The 16,756-nt window shown below is 46.5% G+C and overlaps 1 protein-coding gene across 2 annotated transcripts in view; it reads left to right on the top strand.

The window, feature by feature from the left end:
• Positions 1–16,756, top strand: part of TCERG1 (transcription elongation regulator 1) — a 1,289,229-nt gene that overhangs the window by 481,527 nt on the left and 790,946 nt on the right. For both annotated transcript variants that reach the window (XM_069652440.1, XM_069652439.1), the window contains one exon: positions 9,078–9,278. In XM_069652440.1, coding sequence (XP_069508541.1) covers positions 9,078–9,278 — 201 coding nt within the window. The remainder of the gene's footprint in view (positions 1–9,077; positions 9,279–16,756) is intronic.

Raw genomic sequence — 16,756 nt, 5'->3', positions numbered from 1 at the left:
GACAAATGTGTTATTCAGGGAGGCTGTAGAAGACGCCCTCAAGAGTGCCAAGGAGGATTATGACACTCTTAAATCCCTTGGACAGTTGACAAATTAACCCTGTTCAGACAGGGCTCCTCAAACTCGAGGAGATTTCGGGGCCAGGGTGCGCAGCATTCCTCAGGCTACTTTCAATGCGGACAGTCCTCGTCTTGTGGCCAGTCACAAGGTCAAGGTTGCTTGTCCAATTTTCAAAGATGAAGTAAAAGGAGCAGAGGAAGGGGCAGAACCTCACCTGGGAGAGGCTCCACCCCTCCCAAACATTGACATGCTGTTTCAGGTCCCCTCCATGCCACTCCAGAAGGAAGCCGAATTTCTCACTTCACCCACGCATGGGTGGAGATAACGTCTGACAAGTGGGGGGTGTTCACCGTGACAGGCGGGTATTGTATCGAGTTGCTACAAAAACCACCTTACCGCCCGCTGAGACAGAAGAAAATGACAGCAGAACAACAAAGCATATTGCTGGAGGAAATAAAGGCGCTGCTCGAGAAGGACACCATAGAGATCGCTCCGGCAAGCCAAGGTAAATAAGGGTATTTATTCAACTTACTACCTTGTGCCAAAGAAAGACCTTACCATGCGCCCAGCATTAGATCTGCACCCTGCAAATAAAGATGTCAAACCCCAGAAGTTTTGTTTGACTGCACTCCAAGAGGTGATTCCACTCCTAAAACGGGGAGACTACATGGAGACTTTGGACATGAAAGATGCTTACTTTCATGTTTCAATGCACCCTGTGCACAGAAAATACCTGCGTCTCAGGATGGCAGGAGTATACTACTAGTTCAAATACTCTTATTCGGCATTGCCTCAGCACCAAGAGTATTCACAAAGGTGCTTGCAGTAGTGGCGGCACACCTGCGCAGAAAGTCCATCCCAGTATACCTTTATCTGAAAGACTGTCTAATCACTGGGGAAACTCCTCAAATTTGCAAATTAAATACGTAAAAGACAAATCTTCTCTTCAATTTGGGTTTCTCCATCAACGAAAAGAAATAGTCTATTAGTCTATTGCCTAGCCAAATAAAACATTTTGTAGGGGCTATCCTAAACACAAAAGAGGAGCTGGCTACCCCTCAAACAAGCGAGTACAGGACATGCTGTTGCAGTTACCTCACTACAAGGTTGGTCGCCAGATAACATTACGCAAAGCAATGCGGTTGCTCGGGATGATGGTTTCATGCATTCACTTGGTTCCACACGTCCTCCTGCGCATGCTTCCAATGTAAGAATGGTTAGCAAAATGGTGGCCTCAGGCAACCCGACGGTGGGACGATCTGGTGGTTTTTTCGCTAACCCTGGTTCAGGCTCTTCGCTGGTGGTCCAAGGACAACCAGTTGAAAGGAAAGCCGTTTTGTGCTCCACCAGCGCAAGCAATTCCAACTACAGACGCCTCACTCGCCTGATGGCGGGCCACATCCTCCACCACACGGCCCACGTCCTCCACCACACAGCCCACGCCCAGTGGCACTTGCTACTTCCCAAAGACCTATATCTATTTCCTTGAACTCTTGGCAGTCCTCAAGGCTCTTCAGGCCGTTCAGCAACATCTCAAGGGTCAAACGGTGCAAGTCCTCAGACAGCACCACAGCCATGTTCTATCTGAATAAGCAAGGAGGCAAAATCTCATTCTGGTCCAAAAAATTAGTATAAAGCCCTATATAAACAAAAATATATACAAATACAAAAATGTGCAGATGGGCACTCCAGCAGAACATGTTCCTAACATCTCAACATGTTCCAGGGGAACTCATTTTTCTGGTAGAAACTCTAAGCAGACGCCCTCTACCAGAAGAACATGAGTGGCAGCTCGACAGATATCCAAGACGGAATATTCTCACTATGGGGTCACCCCCCACTAGGCTTGTTTGCCACAAACCTAAACGTATAATGCCCCGACTTTGCGTCAAGGTTTCCCCAACCAGGGTCCAAGGGGAATACCCTGGTCAGGGAAATTTGCTTACGCCCGCACCCCCTACACCCTCATAGCCCCGCCCCACCAACACCCACCCACCCGACATCCCTCCTAAGCAAAATAGTGCACAAGATGCACCAGGAACAGGCAACTTCTCCTGGTTGCTCCTTTGTGGGGGGGCCTTGGTTTCCACATCTGCTCAAACTAGTGATGTGCGACCCAATCAAGCTCCTGTGTCCATACAACATGTTGACGCAACACAAAGGGGCATCCCTCCACCCACAATCCATGAACTTGGCAGCTTGGCTCCTGAAGTCGTAGCCACTTAAATCTTCCACAAAGGTGTATGGATATCCTTAAAGAGGCACAAAAACCTAGCACCAGGCACTGCTATTTTAATACGTGGAAGAGATGTGTGATATGGTGCACATCACTAAACCCAATGGAATGTTCTCCAGCTATCATTCTACACTACATGCTTTACCTACTAGACTCCTGTTAAGGAGAATACTCATTTCTGTGTTAATTCCCTCGACCTTAGATACCCCTAGCTCTTTTGCTGGACTTTTTGACTTTTTAATTTTAGCCCTTTTTCTCACTCTCTCATGTATTTTTGATCAGATCTGGATTATATGTTTCCTCTTGTTTTTTGACTCAAACTCCATAGGCATCTACTTTTGTATGGTGACACACAGCACCCTCTGTGAAGTGTCACAGAGAAATTCTTTAAATTTCTCATGAGGTTTAAATTCCTTTTCTTGGGTGAACTACAGTTACCAAGAACAGTAAAGTGACTTTACTTACCTTTTCTCTTTGTGGATCCAGCACACCCCATCTTATGTGGATGTTTCTTATTAGCCCATTTTCCTCGTGTACACAACTTTGTTACCCTCACAACTTTAAATGGCTGGTAGCAGTGGTTTAATTTTCCTACCATTGTGCTTTTCTACTGCAGGCTGAATCCACAGCTGCAGTATAGCACCCATGGGTGACCATTGTGTCTATATGGCCCGGTCCTCTATTTTTGCCATTTGTTTGTGAGGTCTTTCTGAGGTTTTAATCTGTGCGGAAAACCAGGTTTGACCCCTTTGTTCATTTTGCCTTTGGCGGGCTTCGGTACTGAACCCTGACTCCAGTGTGTCTGCAAGGGCAGGAAATGAGGGATCTGCATGAAACTCCCCTTTCCTTAGTCTCCAGGGCAGCCTGAATGCACCCAGTCCTAATTGCATGGTTGTCTCTGCAGGACAGCCACCCTGCTGTGAGCGACGGCTAGTGTGTGCATGAATGGGAGAAACCTGCTTAAAAGGCAAGGGTTCTTGGACTGAAGGCAGTTGACATCTGGGAAGAACACCCCAAACGAAGAAACCGTGAACAAAGCTTGCTGCAGACTCCTGGAACTTTGAACGGCCCAGTGAAGCCCTACTGCTGTGCTGAAACTCCTTTTTCTGATCGACAAGAGAAGCTCTGGAAAGGACGACTTCTTCCCTTGGGTTAGTGGGACCAACTAATCCAGAGACTAACTTGGCTGGAAGACCTTCCTCAACTGGCTGTACTACTTTGCTGCAGCTTGAACCGAGTGCTAGGGGTCGAGAAACCAGTCATCGAGTGAAACGTCTGTAAGCCGGCCAAAAGTCTCTTGAGGATCCTCCCGAAGCAGGACGACCCAAGCTCAAGTTACCTCACCATAGTGCTGGCCTGAAAGAGTGAAGGAAGCCCAACCATTATCCACGATCCACGGTGATGCTGTTTACCGAGCGCTGATACCGCAAAGTGCAGCTGATCCAAAGAACGCCCGTAGCTGCCGCCGACCTTTGAATTGCTGTGCAGGAGTCCCCCAGACGTCCTCCCTCTTGTCCCCACGACTGAGGCCCAGGAACACAGGATCTGCATCACTGCAACCAGACAGAAGCCAGCTGGATCCTCCTAACCAAAGGTACTGTTCTGACTTTGGGGTACTTACCTCTGTGTCTGTAGTTCTGCTCTTCTCAGTTGGGATTTTCAGTAGCTTCATTCTAGAGCTAGTTTCAGCTCTAACTTTCACAAGTGTAACAGCTTGTGACCCCACAATGATTTTTCTTCAACAAACTCTCTAACTTTGTGCAAGACATATTTTCTATCTAAGTGCTTCAGCTCCATAGACTTTTCTCCAATTGACTTTGGCTGTCCTGGCTACCTGCAGACTCTTCTTTTCCACTGACTTTGATTTTTATTGTCCCTCATAGGTGATGAATTGGTTTTTAACTAATATTGCTGGGAAAGGTTTTTATCTTGACTTCACTGGGAGATTAAAAGTGCTCACATGCTCTGGAAACCTGTTTTACCTTTTTCCTTCTTTTTAACCTTTTCTTTCTACCAACCTCAGAATTTACATAAGTTCAAAAGTGATATACAAATGCCATTACTGTCCTAGTTAGTGAAGTCAACTCAGGGTGTCAGAAGTAGAGTATCCACTTGCTTTGCCTTGATTCTGAGAAAGTATTTTGAAGTGTATTTTTTATTGTTGCACATTGCCCCTTTTTAAAGAATGCTTATTTAAAACTGACCGTTAAATACATTATTTTACTAGAAAACCTTGAGTGTGTTACTTGGATACTTGTATTGGTGAATTTCAATGCTACAGCTCACATTTACCCCTCTTGAAATGTCTGGCTGCTCAGTCACAATACCAACTTGTGTACTACAGACCTATACCAATACGTGGGGTACCCAATGCCAAGAGGCCAAGGGTCGTGTAGTCTTCAGGGTTACATCAATTATTGCATAACAACTCTGGCCTAGTATTTAACTCCATAGAGGTGCATCTGGCAGCCCTGTTGGCTTACACCACTTCACAGAACAAAGTGTCCTGGTGGAAAGTCCCTGTCATTAAGGCATTCTTGGAAGGTTAAAGAGGCTATACACCCCCAATGTCCAACCATCCTCCAAGTTGAGATCTCATTGTTGTGCTCTCCAAGCTCATGGGTCCTCCCTTTGAGCTTATGCATAAGGCCAGCCTTAAAGTTTTACTTAAAAGACTGCATTCCTAGTAGCTATCACCTCCATAAGACGAGTCAGTGAGTTACAGGCTTTGTGTGTACAAGACTCCCTTTTTATTTTACACAAGGACAAGGTTGTCCTCCGAACACATCCTAGCTTCTCACCTAAGTTCACTTTAAAGTTCCAAGTAACCAATCTATAGAACTTCCTATCTTCTTTCAAAATACATCAAACTCAGCAGAAAGCCTCCATACACTTGATGTACGGAGGGCGGTCTTGTACTATGTGAACAAAACGAAACCTCTAAAGAAAACAGACCAACAATTTGTTTCCATAGCGTCTTGTGGAGAGGGCGATCACATATCAAAGAACGCCATCTCCCGATGGATAGTCAAGTGCATAGAGCTCTATTCCCTATCAAAGAAAGTCTTACCTTTCACCCCTAGGGCACACACTACCAGAGGTACAGGAGCTACCTTAACTTTCATTACAAACGTCCTTCTAAATGCCATCTGCAAGGCTCCTACATGGAGTTCCATCAATAAGTTCACACAGCATTACTGCATTGACACACACTCTAAAGTAGATTCTCAGGTGGGACAAGCGGTTCTAAAACATCTTTGCCACCGTACCTTCTAACATCCCTCCTCCTTCGTGATCTTAGCAGGTGCACAAGCTCCAGAAGGGATACATTACTCACCGTAATTGTATTTCTGGTGCTTGTATGTGCTTAGATTCAAATGCGCCCACCCATCCTCCCCTACTGAAGTAGAAGGCTCATAGATGTTTTCTTAGTTATCACTGATTCTGCTTTATCACAGCTGTACTCATGCTACACTTCATGCAACCTCATGTCAGAAACAAACAATCTGAGGGACCTCGAAACGCGTGAAGGACCATGAGTACAGTGGACATCAAACTAGGGATAATATTACTAAAAACGCCCTGTCAACGTCAGTTTTCGAGTTTTGAAAACAAATCTTGTAATATTCTGCGACTTCCACTCGATGTCAGACTATGCAGAGCATGTGAATCTAAGCAGATACAAGCACCAGGAATACGATAACGTTGAGTAATGTATCCCATATATGTTAGAGGTAGCAACTTTATTTTATATAAAGAAGCTGTGTTATTACCTAACATAGTGTGTAGACCTGCCTTTGTACGGGCTTTGGGGATTCACTGTACTTCAGAACCAGCCTGCATCACCTCCTGAAAGCTTAAGCCTAGATGCTCGCTGTTAGGCAGCATTTTTATGCAGTACCCTTTGGGACCACTACACACAACTATGACTACAGGTGTAAGCAAACCCAACCTTTGGTACAAGTCTGTACTACACAGTTTTTGGCAGTAGAGCTGAGCAGCCAGACTTATCTCAAGAGGGATTGTGAGCTGGAAGGATGTTACACAGAGGTCTACAATCACAAGTATTCAAAAACTCTTACACTCAAGGTTTCTTGGTTAAACACTTATTAATGTATTCAACAGTCAGTTATAAAAAATTCACTAGAAGGAGGCAGTTAAATATCATACATCAATACACTTCAATACTATACTCGTTAAGTTTCTGAGGCATTCAAACTATTTTGAAGGGGGAGCAAAATGGCTTTTAGAATACTTTGAAGTAGGAGCAAAAAGTTATAGGTTCAGAACATTAAAGAATTACAATTTCTTAGACTTGTGCAGATACTATGAGTTCCCCAGAAGATTCAATTCAATAGGCTAGGCCAAAGTCAATGGGCTAAAGTCTTGGATAGGTAAAAACGGTTCTGGCACGAGAACGGTAAATTCTCTGTAGAAGTTCTTAGAAGTAGTTTGTAAGCAGAAGAATTATATGTTGGATCACAAGCTGATTAGGCGTGCTAGTTGCGATGTTTCAAGCATTTTCACCGCAAGAGGTAAGTACTCTGTCTCGTTTCACAGTACCTTTCAAATGAAGAAAAAGATGCAGCTGAAGACTTCTGGCCCTGGCAGTTCCTTCAGATCTAGCTGTTCCTGAACCTCTGTCGTGGGGACAGGAGGGAGGATTTCGGGGGATTCACTCTCCCTGGTTATTCGGTTTCCTGCAGCACTCTGAGGAAAATACAACCAGCTCTTAGAATGGTATCCAGGTGGCTTATGGGTCGAGTTGATTGGTCTCACCAACTCAAAGGGAGGAGAAGTCCTTGCTGGGCTACTCTGTTGAGATGAACTTAGCGATTTGGACCTGCAGCAGGACTTCACCTGGCAAACCAATGGTGCAGGAGTTGCAGCAGCTGTCCTCTTCAAGCTCGTCTTCGGTTCTTTCGTTCCAGTGGTCGACTCTGCCTTCCATGCCAAGAGACTCGCCTTTTATCTAGTTTCCTCCCATTCATTTCAGCCTATCTGCCACTCACCCAGCAGGGTGGCTGTCCTCGCTGGACAGTCAGCCAGCCAAACACGCCAGAGTGCATTTGTGTCTCCTAGGAGACTAAGCACAGGGAGTTTCGGTCACCTCCCTCACTTCCTGCCCACTCCAGACACTCGGGCGGCAGAGGCAGTCTTCAGTCCTGAAGCCCTCCAAAGGCGATTGAACAAAGGGACCAAACCTGGTTTGGCGCACAGAGCAAAACTCTAGAATGACCTTTCCACAAAGATACAGCGAGAAAAGAAGACCGTGACCTGTTTTTAAAGAGGGGGCTCAGACGCCATCTTGAAAACCATGGCTTTCATGATTTAACGCTACCGGTGTTCGCAGTCGGCAAAAATCATGGTAGTTCCTTGTAGAACCACTGCCACCAGCCATTTCGATAGGAAAAGGTAGCATTTGACTGCTACATGAGTATCTAGACACGGGGGATACTAGGTAACCCCTCCAGCATTCTATTGTAAGATAGGGTATGCTGTGTCTAGGAATTTAAAAAGACTAGTAAAGTCAATTTCACTTTACTTACTCTGGGAAACAGTAGTTTATCCCAGAGAAGGTATTTAAACCTTGGGAACGCCTGAAAAGGTTTCCCTGTGCCACTGCCCTGAGGGTGCTGTGTGACACATGAAAAGATGATACCTATGGGAAAAAGATTTGCACTCTCTCCAGTAAAAAAAAAGTCCTCAAAATCCAGCAACGTTGCTGTGGGGGTCTCTAGGTAATTAGTAAGTTTTTGAGATTTCTCCCTAACAATCGCCACGTTTTACCCAATTGAAAGCCTTGCTGGGGTGTTCTGTGCTTGTGCCCTACCATATAAGCGGCAGAAGTACTGATACCCCCCTCCAGTCATTACACAATAGCAAACAACTGAGTAGTTCCATTGATGTCCATGGAGGGAAAGCTGCAAAAAAGAGAACCTCTCAACGGAGTTTGTCATGAATTGCACATAAGCATATTTGGTGGGGGGCTTTCTACTAGATGTTTGGTGGCTGTGACCGTGTTTCTGAGAAAGGTACTGATTTAGGTGATGCACAGGGTTGCAGCCTGGTCCACTCCTCATCTTTGCAAGCCACTGCTGTTTGAACTCGGGCGCTAGATCTGAGTATTTGTTTGGAAGATCTGTAGTGCAATATAACTTCGAGAGTTCTTCCTCATTATTGTCCTGGTGCATGTAAGGCCCATCCATCCTAAATTGTTAGTTATTGCTGGGGGGTATGTTTGAAAGGTATAAAATCTGCAGTAGCGGTGGTATTAGAATAAGTTATTTAATTTTCAGGTAATGTTGGTTCTGATTCACACAAAATGTCTACTCTATTCACTTCCCCTGACAATGATCTAGTTTCACTGGTGGTGGGAAGGTTAAGGTGAACTGTTGGGCTCAAGTGGAGGCGCTATTCTGGGTGTGGTTGTGCCACTTATTCTCTGGGCACTGTCACTTCCTCTGGTGGCCACGAGGTGCCATCACTGTGATGCTGGTATCAGTGGCACCGCCCAGTGCCACGTAAGCAAGATTTAAAATCTGAGATCCCAGTCTGTTACTAGATGTTTCATAGATAAGGATTCTCTGTTGGAGACATTGTATTCTCATACCCGGTGTTACTCAGAAGATATGTAACTTGTTGTTCTCTGTACTTCAATCAAATGCCCACATTGTTCAGTCTTTCTTGATTGAAAATGTATTAAAAGATGTAACAATTAGCAGTGAGAGAGTCATTAAAAAACGAATATGCCTGCTTGTTTGTTTTTTCTTTCTCATAGGCATGCTTCAAGGAATTGCGCCTCCTATGGTCCCGATGATCCATCCCCAAGTTGCTATTGCAGCATCCCCAGCTGCTTTGACGGGAGCAACTATAGTTTCCGAATGGACAGAATATAAGACTGCAGAAGGCAAGACTTATTATTATAACAATCGAACTCTTGAGTCGACATGGGAAAAACCCCAAGAACTCAAACAGAAAGGTAAATTACATGATTTGATTGCAAAATAGATATTTGTGTTTTTATAAATGTTTCCCCATTGTTAAAAGATGTTTTTTAGCATTTCACTACTATGTGTTACTCTGGGAAATGTGTTATTGAAGAATTATATTTGTCCAGTACCGAAGATAGAGCAGCTTGCATTGTTTAAACAGCAACCGTAATGAAAAAAAAAACAATTTTATTGCAATGCAAAAAGGGTCAGTAAGCATCAATAGGATGACCTCGTAAAGAAACTATTCAGTGCCTTTTATATGAAGGTAGCACTCCTTATTCGCTTGATCTGAAGAAATGCAATCAGCTGACAATATTCATATTGGGAGCATGTAAACTCTTTGTAGATGCCATGATTTCATCATGCTCCTTCTGCACTTGGAGGATTCTGGTTGTGATTCCTGCTGATCAGCTTGCTAAAGTAGCATTCCAATTTATTCTAGACATTTGTCAAACTTTTTCGGTTAAGTTTAAGGAAAAAAGAATCTGTATGTTACTGATTAAGAAAGATGTATTTTTTTTTTGCATCTTTACTTCCATTGTTACAGATAGGACGCCTAGCTATTTTTTTATACCTTGAACACTGAACTGTATTTTTGGTGGTACTTTGGTCATTCCGAATTGGGAGACTGTTGGGTAAGATTTTCATAATTATGATAAATCTTACTGACCTGTCAACCCCAGCAATTTTAGGCTTGGACTTGGTATTTTTTACCTTGTCCCTAGGCAAGCTGGAGTCTTTTTTTCCCCTCACATAGTGTTTTACTCTTTACCTGTGACCTTTGTATGTCTCTCCATAGTTCATGCTTGGAGTTATAGTTGCCTATAACTTTGGACTGACTGTAATGTTCTATGGCAGCACACTGCATTTTAAATGCAGCGGCTTCCTTTTAATTCTCTTATTTCTTGGGCGAACTACTGTTCCCAAGAAGTGGGATTCACATCCCCTTTACATTGATTTAAGTGACCCACCATATCTATCCCCTTTCTTACTTACCTGGTAAGATTTGTGTTCCAATTGCACGGTTACTTGAATGGCTGGTGGCACTGGTTTTACCTTAATAACTTTTATGTCTCATTACTCTCAGCCTCGGTAATGCACAGAAGGGCCACCATTCTGCTACAAAGCTTGTAATTTCGTAGGTCTTCTCATGCCCTTCTAGGTGGGAACGACCGCAGTGGAAGTTTTTTCTTCAGTGGGACTCCTTTGTATTCCCTGCCTAGGCTCCAGGGTGTCTTGAGAAGGCAAAAATCGAGGGAGGAGTCCAAATCTTTGTAGCCCTTTGTCTTTCACCTTGCCTGAACAGAGCCAAGTCCTAATGGTGGTGGGGGAGGCTGGCTGTCCTGATTGGACAGCCAGACACCTCCTTTCTGTAAACTGTAGGGAGAGATTGCAGAAGTTGTGCTGTAGTTACTGATAAATACTCTGAGCCTGAAAGCTGCTGACAAGTCGACCACTGGAGCTGAATCCGAAGAGGAAGATGACAAATATCAAAAATATAATTTACATAATTACATAAAATCTTTGTAATCAAAACATAATATCACAACAATGGGTAACAATATGACAATAGTGTTCCATAGGACTTTCATACAAATTCAGATTCTAATTCATACAAGTTCAAATTCTTACAGATTCAAATTCATAACTTAATTCGAATTCTATCTTATTCATACCGTCTCCCATTTCTACCACATTCCTTCTAGGAAGTAAGGGAAATAGTAATATTTTCCATAGTGTATAGTCAGCCATAGATGTCATCTTTGATGGCAACCTTCACTTAATATAGTTTTGAACCACCAACCATATCCTATGCAATCGCCTTTCTAGTGGCTTTCAAACATTGGAACCAGAATTGGGAGTTTATCGTATTAAACTCATGAACCAGATCCCCTAACTGTTTTTTATATCTACAGTTCCCTTGCCTCTCGAACCTTACCTCTCCTTCCGTCCTGGCTCCCCTGCCTTCTGTGTCTGCCTACTCCTATGCAGAGGCCCCCTTGCCCACTGTGCCTTCTCCTCCTCTGCACAGACTCCCTTGCCCACTGTCTTTCTCCTTCTCACTGTCCCGGCTCTTGTCAGCCTTGAATCCTCCACCATCCTCCACTATCCCTCTGGCCCTCTTGCCACCCTTGGGGGGGACCACTGTCCCCTTTGCCCCCTGCAGAAGACCTTCATAGATGGCAAGTTGCTACACATTACCACGCTCAACACTGGTTCCGCTGTCAAAACACTTGTCTGACATCTGCAACCTCCTTAAACTCCTGGATCTTGATGTGCTCGCCATCACAGAGACATGGTTCGAGGATAGCTTTGTTGCAAGCTTTGACCCACTTCTCCCTGAAGGCTACAAGATCTTCTGTGTGCCCAGGCCAAAGAAGACAAGTGGGGGAGTGGCGCTGATCTTCCCAGAATGCATACCTGCGTCCATCATTCCTACTGTGGCATACTCCTCCTTCGAGTGCCTAGACTGCAGGCTCTCACTCTCTCCTAAATCCTCTCCCTTCTCGCCACCCTCTATCGGCCACCAGGACAGTCAACTCTCCTCCTCTCAGAATGGGCTGACCTGGCCTCCTCTCTATTTTTCTTCTCCTCTTAACTCCTCCTGATGGGTGATCTCAACTTCCATCCGGACTCTCCTGTCTCCTCAGGACCTTTCCACAAACTATGCGACTCTCTCCCTCTTTATCCTACTCTCTGGCTCCACGCACACGGCGGCCCACACTTTGGACGCTCTCATACCTACTGACGTAACTCAGTCTATCCCTCTCACTATCTCTTGGAACGACCACTCTCTTCTCTCATCACACTTACAGCTCTCCTCTCGCAACGGCACACATGCACGGCCAGTCAGCTTCAAAGTGGCCATACCCATGAAAAGAGTGACAGTAGCTGCATTTACCTCTACCTACTCTCCTCCTTCTATTCCTGCGGCTAACTTGCACTCTGACACAGCCCTTGCTAACTTCAATCTATCTCTTAACACCTTTGATATTCTTGCCCCTGTCATGAGGGTCCAACTGAAGCCTTCTAAAAAGTGCAACTCTTGGTACGACTTGCATCTGGCTGCCCTTAAACAAAAGTGTAGGGCAGCTGAGCGGAAATGAAATGTGTCAGGCGGACCCTCTGACAAACGGGCCTGCCGCCTCCTTCAAAGGCAATATCGGCTCTGCATCCACTCCAAGAAAATAATCTTTATTGAATCAATCCTGCATCTCTGCAGCATCAAGCAACATGGCCAAACTTTTCAAACTCTCTAAAGAACTTCCCAATCCTGCAGCAGCCTCTTCTGTCACACCCACCCAAGGACCTTTGTGCAGCCCTGGCTCCAGACTTCATCACAAAAAACCAAGACATCCTTTCCTCCCTCTCTTCCACACCACAGCATACACCAACTCCGGAGCCTCCCTTGGCCCCCCTCCAATTCCCCTCTCTTCTCTCTCACCCGTCGCACCCGATGAGGTCGCCAGACAAGTCCGCTCTATGAAGGCTTCATCCAAACAGGTGGAACCCCGCCCCTCCAAAACCAATATGGACAACATTGACTCCCTCGCTCCAGTCTTGGCTGATCTCTGCAATCTCTCTTTTGCCACTGGAGTTTTCCCAACTGCTCTTACGCACTCCCTTGCGCACACCCTCTGCTCAAGGAAATCCTCTGCCGACCCCTCTATTCTCGCAAACTATCACCCTTTCTCTATCACTCCTTTCCTGGGCAAACTCCTGGAGAAGTTGGCCATCTCTCAGCTGACCCTGCACACTGAATCTATTGGTTGCTTCCACAACATCAATCTGGCTTCAGAGCATTCAGAGGCACGGAAACTGCTCTTCTTAACACCCATGAAGACCTGCTCTCAATTCTTGACACTAAGACTCACTCTGTCTTAATTCTCCTTGACCTCTCCTCTGCCTTTGACACGGTTAACCACAACAGGTTGATTGCACGTCTCTGTGATACCTTGGGAATCACAGGTCGGGCTCTGGAATGGTTAACCTCCTTTCTCCAGCATGGGGTCTGGCATGGATTCACATGCTCATGAATATTCCCCGTCGGGCTGGGAATCCTCGGTAAAGAAAAAATCAGTTTCAGTTTCATTTGTGAACGGTCTTTCTCCTAACAACCAATCACTGAGCTCTGGGTCATACTGCCCTCTACCTAAGCCCCTCCTCTGGCAGCCATCTTCAGATTTTTACCACGTGTTCAAGTGTTGGGAGTCCCTGTGTTTAGCTCTTGGCTTTTACTGCGTTTTTTGCTTTTTGGAAGAGTATTACTCTATTTTTCGTTCAATCGAGCCTTGTGCTCCATTGATTAACCTTCCGATTAACGGGGGTTCCTTTTTTTCAGATTCTTCAGAGCCCCTCAAGGGCAGATTTCGTTGAATTTCTTTGTGGAGGCTTACAGAAGATTCTCAGGCCTATGCCACGTGACCATGTCGAAGGATTCAACTCCCTTATTCAGGATTTGCTCCGGCTTGCGGAATGTCTTTTCAGACAAGCATTCAGAGTGCCTCTACTGCCTGTACCCGGCGCACAAAGAGGAGGATTGTGCGTTCTGCCAGGAGATAGCCCCTCGCACGATGAAGGATCGGCACAGGCGGCTGAACAAGTGGCTACAGGCCAAGGCCTCTTCTCTGGGTGGATCCCAGCAGCATGCCTCTCCAGAATCCAAGAAGGCTGAGTGGGCTTCTAAGTCCTTTGAGGGTGCCCCTCCTGCGGGGGGTCCAACAGAAGGCTAAGCACTGCGAGTCCACTGCCACCCGGAGTGCCGTTACGACGGGCTCCTCGGCGGCCAGGGCGTGTTTGACGTCTCCAGCCTCCGTCACCACCAGTCAGTGCTCAAGATCTTTGGCCAAGAGGAAGTCGGACTATCTGTGCAAACTCAAGGAGAGGCCCAAGTCCGTCCTACCGGAGAAGTGCAAGGGGCAGCAGGGCTCGTACCCTCCCCCTAAGTAGAAGGCCTAGCAGGACAAGGCTGCAGCCCTGACCGTGAAGGCCCAGGTGCACCCAGCGAACGCCCAGCCTACCATCGAAACGGCCCCACAGGAGGCAACCCCTAAGACCAGGGTGTCCCTTCCTCCCAGGAGGTAGGCTATGTTTCGGCCTATAGATAAGACCCCGGAGAAGAGGATGCCCGTCATCTTCCCCGAGACCTTCACTGTTGGAAACAAAGAAGGGGGTGGGAGGGTTCGGTGGCCGTACAGGATACAGATATCTCCTCTGAGGAGGAGCTCATCAGTCTGCAAACCAGCCAGGAGGAAGGAAATGTAGGCAGCAGGCCCTAAGACGAGTGCACCGAAGAAGGCGACGACAAGGACACCGATGAAGAGCAGCATGGCGACGATGGTCTGGGCTCCCAGCCGGTACCCCAGCGGCCTATTCCGCCTGCACCTCAGCTGCCCCTCCCCCCCCACACCTCAGGTACCTCCTACAGACCTCAGCGGACATCCTTTCGGCACTGCATATGCTGGTATCGGAGATCCAGATGAGGATGCCTATTGTGGCAGCGGCCCCAGCTACGGCCGACACCCCCACGGGAACCCTCTGCCAAGAAGAAGAGGGTGCACATCCACCTCCTCCTCGCCACCCTTCACCCCCCCCCCCTTTTCATCTCCCTCCCACCTCCATAGAGGGATGAGACAGATCCGGACACATCGACGACTGGCATGGACAATGGCGGTTTGGGGGACCTCCTGTCACCGCTGCCCAGATCTTCACCACTGGGAGAGATTGGCTAGTTCCACTCGATCTCCAGAGCGTCTAAACTTTTTCAGCTCACTGAGGAGGAGGAGGGCCTCTTATATCAGCGAAGAGAGGCAAAGAGGAAGACCATCCTCTCGGTCCATCTCCTGGACGACATTTGGGATGAGGGGTTGTTGCTCATGAAGAACCCTTCCATGGCCCAGGGATGAGGGATCGCTTCGAGAAGAAGTACAGGGTGCCGGACTCTGCGCCCAAGTGCTTACGGCCCCGCCTTCCCCAAATTCTGTAGTGTCTGCAATGGCCAGGAAGAAGTCCTCGGGTGGTTCGGCCTTGGCGGCTGCCACCCCACCGGGCAGCGAGGGCAAGAAGTTTTATGCCATGGGACGGCAGGTCATCTATTCTGCAGCGACTATCATCAAGGCCGCCAATACCCTCGCAACAGAGGCTCGTTACGACTGGGAGTTGTGTTTCAAGATTGCTACCGCCCGGACTTCATTCCCAACGACAAGACGTTGGAAGCGTTGAAGATCTTGCAGGAAGGCAAGGTGGCGTCGGACCACGCCATCACGGTGGCCACTGACTAACGCTTACCTTGGGACTTTGCGGGAGCGTAATGCCTTTCAGCTAGAGGAGCTGTTATCTGGGCTCTTATTCTGTCGAAACAACAATTATAACAGAACTACTGTAATTCCCATTAGCACACACAACTGTGGTGCAGTTACCTTTGAATAAACCTTCCCTTCTAACCTGTGCTTAAGTTTTCTGGAGCTCTCCATCCTGTATTCTACAGGGGCGCGTTGGGTTGAATAACTTTTAACCTGAGGGGCTGTGGTGTCGGCATATTCTATACTGAATAATGTCCTATACTATTCTAGAGGTATCTTGGGTAAGTCTTTTGGTGAAAATATAATTATATACAGTTCATCAGATTCTGAGTTGTCCCTACGTTGGAAAGATCTCTTACTAAAATTCTCCTTTTATTTTTGCAGGTTCTTGGTTCCCAGAAAAGGGCAGATGCTGCGGTATGGCTGCAACTATACTCGGTTTGAGGAAACGTTAAATAATGTAAGTTCGTCGAAACGGAGTAATTGCTGCCTTCAGAGACGAGCGCAGTAATAATTAAGTGAAGAAAAGCCTTGCTGAGACTACAGGTACGCACATATGTAACGTCTTTCTCTTCTTTTTACAAGTTCATTCATTCACTAAATAACTTTGTTTTGCAGGTCTTCGGAAAAAACTGTTGATGAAAATACCTTCAGACGATGCAGAGGCTGCTGAGGAAAACTTTTAGAATTAAGGCACTGCGACCGCGAGCGAAGGCTGCTGAGAGACAAAATGCTGCGGCTGCGACAGAACTTCTGACACAAGATGTGATGACTACGAAAGTAGCTGGGGCCTGAGGGAAAGCTTCGGAAAAAAGTTGGTTCGGTAAGTCTTTACAATTCTACTGGAATTCTGTTGATTTGCTGTGGAAATTAATGTTTTTAACTTGTTTTTTTATTGACGGGTTCTGTCAGGAGATCGCTGGTAGTGTTACCCGCTGTCAGCAGAGAAGACTTGAAGCGAGCGCTCCAGTGGAGGCCAGGGTTAAGTAGCTCCCTCTGCAACAGGTGTAGCATGCACTGTGAGTTAACTATGGAATTAGCGGCAGCCATGTTGAGTGTAGGAAAAACCAATGTAAGTGCAATGAGCCTATGGGTGCAATGCTAAGAGTGAGGCAAATGCCTTTTGTGCCAGGCTTGAAGCCACTGTTGACCCACTGATTGAT

Source organism: Ambystoma mexicanum, chromosome 3p (genome assembly GCF_040938575.1).
Source record: "Ambystoma mexicanum isolate Mex_15411 chromosome 3p, UKY_AmexF1_1, whole genome shotgun sequence".
NCBI classification, from domain to species: Eukaryota; Metazoa; Chordata; class Amphibia; order Caudata; family Ambystomatidae; genus Ambystoma; species Ambystoma mexicanum.
The sequence above is the reverse complement of the archived record's forward strand: the minus strand, read 5'-3'. Positions and strand labels throughout refer to the sequence as shown.